The sequence below is a fragment of the Echinops telfairi genome, unplaced genomic scaffold (assembly GCF_000313985.2).
Source record: "Echinops telfairi isolate 266 unplaced genomic scaffold, ASM31398v2 ScPeMD7_7469;HRSCAF=8507_0, whole genome shotgun sequence".
Taxonomy (NCBI): Eukaryota; Metazoa; Chordata; class Mammalia; order Afrosoricida; family Tenrecidae; genus Echinops; species Echinops telfairi.
The window spans coordinates 25,046,638-25,054,299 of NW_022111372.1; the positions used below are offsets into that span (position 1 = coordinate 25,046,638).

Genomic DNA, 7,662 nt, shown 5'->3' on the forward strand with positions numbered 1-7,662 from the left:
GAACTGTATGAAAGGGTCGCGGCTTTAGGAAGGTTGAGAACCACTGAGGTAGACCTTTGTAAGTGGAACCTGGCTTCAGCCTTGGAATTTATTCACGTTCTGCCCACCAGGGCTGAGACTGACAATTAGATATGGTCAAGCAATCTATAGAAATGTCCCCTTTTTTTGGTTTTTGCTTGCCTTGCATAATCTGGGGCACCTTCCAGGCGGTGTCCAACCATGTGGTTCAGGTAGAGCTTGTCCAGGCTACAGAGACTCTGGAATTCGGCATCATCTACCCACTTGTGCAGAGCTTGGCAGAGACAGTCCACAAGTGGTGGAAGCATCGAGGCTGCAAGGCCTACTGAGTCTAAACTGCAGATCTCTTAACAGTCAAGCAATTAACCTTAAATAGTGTAAGATTTCAAAGTTTCTGGAAAAATGGAATTTAAAGTGGAATTTTCCCATGAAGTGTTTGAAGTTCCCGCATACCTAGTACCCAATACCAAGGTTTATATGCAATCAGATGCTATTGAGTCCATTCTGACTCACAGCAACCCTATGTACAACGGAACCAAGCTGTCCGGGCAGACATCATCCCCAGTGATGTCTGAGCCCATTTGTGCAGGCAATGCATCAACCCATCTCGCCCAGTGTTTTCCTTTTTTGCTGCTCCACCAAGCACCATGTCCTTTTTCTTGGGGCTGATTTCTTCTGCTAACATGCCTTAAGTACTGGAGATGAAATGTCACCATCTTGCTTCCAAGGACCCTACTGGCTTTACTTCCAAGACAGATGTTATTCTGGCAGTCCATCATTCATTCAGATGCATCAATTCTTCTTCAGTTGAACTGCAGTCCACACTGAAGGCTGCAGTCTTGGGTTTTAAAGTCCTCCCTTTCAGCCTTCCTGTAACCCTGATGATGGGTTCTTTCTACAGTTCTTCTCTGATCACCTGCTCATTATAGATTGAAGTAGTGATTTCAAAGCATTTAGTATCCCTTTGCTCGTCTTTAATGCCTTTACATGAAAACAAGCAACTATATTTCTGGTACTCTTTCAGCCAAGATCCATCGGCTACAACAATATCCCCAATTCTACATTCTCTTCTGAATCCAGCTTGAATTTCTGAAAGCTCAATGTGGATGTACTGCTATGCTATATCTATTTGCCTATGATTAACATTTTACTTGCATGTGATACTTTTCAATAATCCCCACAATCTGATTATCTGGAGCCCTGGTGGTATGATTATGAAATAGGCCAAATGCAAGGTCCGCAGCTCAAAACCATCAACCAGCTGCTCCTTGGGAGAAAGTGTGTTTTCTATTCCCATAAAGTTAGTCTCAGAAACTCAAAAGGGCAGCTCTACCCTGTCCAAATGAGTTTAAATTGACTTGAAGTTTTTGAGTTATGTCACCTTTGGAATGGGCACAATATGGATCTCTTCCAGTCTGTTGGCCAAATACTTCAAAACGCTTTGCATTTGGATACTTTCAGTGCTGCTTGGATCTTTCCCATCAGTACTATTGGTATTATAATTAAGCTGTATTAGAAGGGGTATTTAACCCACTCCAAATCAAATAGATTCTGATTCATGATGACCAGAACCACCTTATTGGCTTGAGGCTAAACTTTATGCAAGAAGACTGCTGTTATCTTTCTGCCAGAGCAGCTGGTGGAGTGTCACTGCTGACTTTAGTTAGCGCTCAATTGTGCCATTAGGGTTCTTTTATAGGACCATTTAACAAGTATGAATAAACTCTTAGATATCACAACATGTCTCTGTATATTATAGACCTCATCACCTTAGAAAGCAATGTGGAATCCTGTGTGGAATCTATACGGCCGATGAACAGTTTTGACATGTTCCCTTCCGCATCACCTTTCTACATATGTTAGCACAAGTGATCTTTCAGTCCCATGTACACAAATAAAAAAAAGCCAACTGTAATAAAATATATTTATTACATAAGATCAGCATCATTTACCTTTTGCATTACTTTTTGATAACTTAAAATGACTTATAGTCATTTAAATACTATAGCTGCTCGAGTCACAATATGTCCAAATAAATGACACTCAATTTGGCAAACTAATAAGATCTAGTTTAGGAGGACTTGGGTCTTTAGTGACTGCCATTGTTATCTTCATGTTAATTTTGGCTTCTAGCCACCAGGCATAACACATTTTGATTCACACTATAAGATATGGAATCAGGTTACCTTATGCTGATTATGATTATTATTCTAATTTTAAAATTTGTAATAGTTATTCACATATAATTCACAAATCATACATTTCAATAGTTTAATCATATGTATATGATTATCGTTCCTTTTCATGGAGATGAGTACTACAGAAAGAGCAGAGAATGATCTCTTAAGATAAGCACCCACTGATTTTTCTAATTTACCAATCTTTTTTGCTATACTGCATTTACCAAGCACTATTTTCCTGTAGTTTTGAACTTTCTATAAGCTTAAAAGAATTGTTTGGCATACACCCAATCCGTGCTTTGTGTACCGAGTAAACTCCAGAACTAACCAGCCACTACAATAAAAGGACCTGTGTGAATGCACGTGGACTTTGCATCCGAAGGTCTCTGAACACGGTCTGTGCGAGGAATACTAATGGCAGCAGATGATCTGGCCGTAGGAAATAGCTTGTTGCAGGAGCAGTTAACAGGGCTGTTGGTTTTCTCTTTACAACTTAAGCAATTAGATAAGTATCTCTTACATGTGACTTCCATGAGGTGGTCCTGGGTATGACATTGACAGGCTTTAAAACATTCCTATTCATGCTGTGCTTGTCTATTTTTACACTACCCCTCTCCATAGCTAAACATAAAAACGTAGCCATAGTGGTAAGGGTAACATTCTCTTTTAGCAGCTTTTGTTCTAGGCCAAGTCCATGATAAAAAGTCACCACACAAAAAGCTGTAATTCTTTCAGATTTTGGAATTAACAGGTTTCATCTTCTTTGACCTAATTCTTTCAACACTGGCTCTGCTTCTGAATTAAAAGACATCATTTCTCTTCGACCCAGCATATTTTGCCATTTTCTCCAAGCCGTACTGTTCCACTGGCCACTAGCTGGAGGGCTGCTGGGAATATTTTGTGTTCAGACTCTCTAACTCTTTCAGACAGAGTTGCAACAGTGTCACCCCTTTTCACTGGAACCGCTTCTTGTAAGATAATTTGTCCAGCATCCACATCTTCCTGGAAAAGCAAGCGAATGTTTTAATTTTACCTTCCGGCAAGCACAAATTACAGCTAGATACTACATAGTTTTGGCAGGAAAAGAAAAACTTACAGCTACAAAGTGTACGGTGCAGCCAGTGATTGTAACGCCACTTTCCAGGACTTGCTCATGGGCATTCGAACCCTTAAAAGAAGGGAGTAAAGAGGGGTGGATGTTGAGCATTTTCCCTAGAAGTTAACAAAAACAGAGTGGTTAAAATCTATCAATCATCCATATTCTATCAAGGTTGGAATCAGAAGTCTACAATAGCAATTAGTGTTTGCCAGAGAAAAAGAAGAGAGATATATATAGGGCCCTTGAAGACAATTCAACTGTTGGCACATCAGGAGAAAAAAAAAAAAAAAAGGAGGGGTGCTGCAAGTTTCCATCTGTGCTAACGCCCACCAGCCAGATTAGTTACTTCTTTCTATTTGCCTTATAGGAGTCCCTGGGTGGTGTACATGGTTAACATGTTCCATAGTTAACCCAAAGGCTGGTGGTGTGAGCCCACTCAGAGGCATCTTGGAACAAAAGCCTGGTGATCTTCCAAAAAACCAGCTACTTAATATCCCACGAAGCACAGTTCTATCCTGACACATGAGGCTGCCACGAGACAGAACCAACTTAGTAGCACTGTCTTGAATTGAGTTTATGCTGTTTCCATGCAGGCTATTTCCCTTTGTTGTACTTGCAGTTTCTTGTGCTTTACACAATGATACTTCCTTGCAAATGGCATGCACTTCCCTAGGAGAGGATGGACTTTTCACTCTGAAATGCAAGGAAGCATTTTCTCCAGCTTCCTAACAAACACAAAAATGAAAAACAAATATTCATGGCACTTGCTGTTAACCTAAGTAAGCTATACCGGGAAAAGTGACTAATGATAGGAAGCAAGATAGTAAATCACTATTGGATCATTCTTTGGGTTAATGCAAAAGGTATCAGATCAATGTTAAACTAAAACACTGGAACCTTTTCTGCAGTTTTCAGTTCTCTCACAGTATGAACAATTTTAACTTACCATTCCATTTCCTGACAAATGGGCCAGACAATATTCTCATGAATCCTGCAAGGCAGACTATGTCGATGGAGAACTCTTCAAGGACTTGGTCAACTGCACTGTCAAATTCGACACGGCTTTTATATAATTTATGGTTTATTACCTAACGGATAAATAAGCATAACTGTTCAGTGAAATACTACAAATAATACTCAATTTTCACAGTATGTCCTTATCAAGTCATATATAACACAAATACTTATTTTGGAGAAACAGGATGAAACAGAAAAGCAACTCTGGCCCCACCTAAATGCCCTTTGAAGAAGTCTACATGAGCAAGTGCCCATGGACCAGTGTCAGGTGAAGGCAGATTAGGAGTTTAAAAATAGCCTGCAGGAAAGATAATTTTCAAAGTAACTTACTTTGGAGGGAATACCAGCTCTCTCGGCTTTATCCAGTCCAGTCACCGAAGCTTTGTTGGAGATAACAACAACAATGTGTGCAGAGCTGTTTGGGTCCCGAGTACTATCGATTAGTGCTTGGAGATTTGATCCTGTAAAGCACATGAGCCATTTTGAATAGGGGATAGCCAAGATTGGAATAAATCTCTTAAGCATGAGTGGCAAAATATGTGAGGTTTTTAAAAGACTTCCATCCACTCAGGGTATCTGATAGCTTGTGAAAAACACGTATGCCTGACTGCAGAATAATAAGATAGGATCTAGAATGATTTTAAAGATGCCTAATGAAGAATACACTGCTTAATTAAAAAAAGGGAAATGGACCCTCTCAATAATAAACACTATAGCCCTTACAACAACTCCCTTGCTTCATCATCAACTTTGGCCTACATTGGAAACCTCCAAAATGGATCTGTTAAAAGCAATTATATTTCTGGGAATATACCCCTGAATACAGAGTCAGATATGTACATAAGAATGTGCTGTGCTAGCGCAGAGGGGTTGCATCGAGGAGAAAATGCTTCCAGGGGGCAATTTAGTGCCAACAAAATATACAATACTCCTCTGGTTCTTTAATCCTCCCGCCAATATTATGATCTCAGTCCTAACTCGAAAATCCCGCTAAACTGGGGTACACACGGCGGCACAGTTGAGAGCTTTCAATATATGGAATTCAGGAAAGACAAACTCTCTCAGAATCATCAATGGGAGTAATGATTCCAGGAGGGTAAGGGAAAGGAAGAAAAAACAGACAGCGATGATGGCTAAATACTACCCCCTTGAGGGGAACAACTATAGTAGGTGGAGAGATAAAATAGGGGAAAAGAAGAGCTGATATCAAAAGGGTCAAGAAGAATGATAATCTTTAGAAATTGTTGATACCAACAATTGTACATGTCCGCTTGATATAATGGGATGTATAGATTGTTATATATAAGAGCCCCAAATAAAACAAATGTGTTGTGTGCAAAACATTCAAAGCAATGTTACAGTTGAGGTTGGAAAAATGACATTATATTCACCTGAGAGAAGGTTAAGCATATTTGAAAAATTACTATTAACAATAAAAAACCTTGTAATTTAGGATTTTTTAACCACAAAGTCTTGATAGGAAAGGAAGTGGAATTTCCTTTCTAATTCTTCCCGCTGTATTTAAGATTTTATATCTACAATCCTGATTGATACACAATGCTCTAACACCTTTGGGAGCTACTTCAAAGCTACTTCATATGAAGATGCTGAAAAGACTACACTCCTTCATGACTTCTCCTGCTCAACTCTGCTGAGGGCATTTCTATAGCTCTTCAGGAACGTGGAGGCCCATCTCACCTGTTCCAGATATTAAGACAGCCACCCGTGCCTTTTTTGGTTGAACAGAGAGACGATTTTCCAAAAAGCCATTCTCCAACGTGGACCCATTGATTTGCATGCTTTCAATCAGGTGCTTGACTTTCACACGAGGGGAACCTTCATTTAAAACAGAGCCATGAACAAGAAAATAACATCTGGGCATGAAAACAAGTAACAGAAAAAGATTCTGTGCAAATTTTGGAATACTCTATTTAATTCTGAAAACAAGATGTGTAAGATTAAAACCACTAACAGGTCTGAATCCCTTGTTCAAACAGATTCCCTGGAGGTGAAGTAACCACCTACTTCAATTAAGAGCTCTATTGCATACCTTCATGTAATAATGGGGTCAAGGTGGTTCAGTGATAGAATCCTTGCTTTCTACGTGGGAGACCTAAGTTCAATTCCTGGCTAACTGGATGGCAGCTCACAAGCAGCAAAATGTGGATATAGCACTCTTTCTTATTGTAATGTGAGTTAAAGGGCACGGAGCCAAGATCAACATATCTTTCTGACATTTGTAGAACCTGCCTGAAAATGAAACCTACGTGGATAAAGGAAAGGAAGTCAGATACTCACAAAGGCTCTGTAATCCTTTTCAGGTAATCTGAGTGGATTTTCTGTCACTTCCTAGCTATAGTTCTGACTGATAGAGCTTGTCAGGGTGCTCACTAAATACTCTCTTTAAATTAAGCTAACTCACACACAAAGCAGAGTCTGAGACACTGTGCTGCACATCAGAGGGTTACTTTGGGAAGAAATGGGTGTGTAAAGAGCATCCCAGAGAGACATTCAATGAGTGTATGACTACTGGTCACTATTGTGAGTAACCAGGGTTTAATTCCACTCTGACATTCCCAGAAGCCTCAGAATTGCTCTCCTCTTCTATTTTTAAACTCTATAAACTCATTGCCATGGAGTTGGTGTCGTCTCAAAGTGACCCTCTAAGGACAGGATAAATCTGCCTGTGATTTTCTGAGACTGTAAAGGCTTATGAGAGTAGAAAGCTCAGTCTTTCTTGCTCTGAGCAGCTGGTGGTTTTGAACTGCTGACCCTGTGGATCACAGACCAACTCACAACAACTAGGCCACCAGTGTTCTCTCTCTAAAGTGTCGTTCCCCCCCCCCCCCCCAATCTAACCTCTCTGGACAAGGGTTTATCTGTGAGGTAAGCTCCTTGCTCTTCTAGCATGTATGTGAATGCTACGCAGAGGTGCTGGGAGTATTGAGACAGAAATGAAGCACTATCTAGGGTATTTGTGGTTAGTGCTGTAACATTCAAATTAAACTCATCGCTATCAAGTTGATTCTGACTCCTGGCAACCATATCCGACAGGAATTGCGCTTGTGGGTTTCTGAGACTGAAAACAGTTTACAGGAGTAGAAAGCATAATCTTTCTTCTACGGAGCAGCTGGTGGTTTTCTACTGCTGACTTCTTCCTGTTAGCAGCCCAACTTGTAACCACTGGGCTACCAGGGTTCCCACCTATGTAAATATGGTTGCTATAGCAATCAATGCTGTATGAAAAGTGGATAGACAGGCCTGTCTGGATAGGACAGGCTGGATGAACAATCTGGAGGAGAAAACAACGGGACTGACAGTTCCGGGGGGGACATGGGAGAGGGGGAG

The 7,662-nt window shown here is 40.4% G+C and overlaps 1 protein-coding gene across 3 annotated transcripts in view; it reads right to left on the bottom strand.

Moving 5' to 3' along the window:
* Positions 1-1,928: 1,928 nt before the first annotated feature.
* GART (phosphoribosylglycinamide formyltransferase, phosphoribosylglycinamide synthetase, phosphoribosylaminoimidazole synthetase) overlaps positions 1,929-7,662 on the bottom strand; it is a 32,735-nt gene continuing 27,001 nt past the window's right edge. For all 3 annotated transcript variants that reach the window (XM_045284653.1, XM_045284654.1, XM_045284655.1), the window contains exons 18-22: positions 6,013-6,150; positions 4,645-4,775; positions 4,244-4,385; positions 3,295-3,410; positions 1,929-3,200 (exon numbers count right to left, since the gene is read on the bottom strand). In XM_045284653.1, coding sequence (XP_045140588.1) covers positions 3,009-3,200; positions 3,295-3,410; positions 4,244-4,385; positions 4,645-4,775; positions 6,013-6,150 — 719 coding nt within the window. In that variant the 3' untranslated portion in view covers positions 1,929-3,008. The remainder of the gene's footprint in view (positions 3,201-3,294; positions 3,411-4,243; positions 4,386-4,644; positions 4,776-6,012; positions 6,151-7,662) is intronic.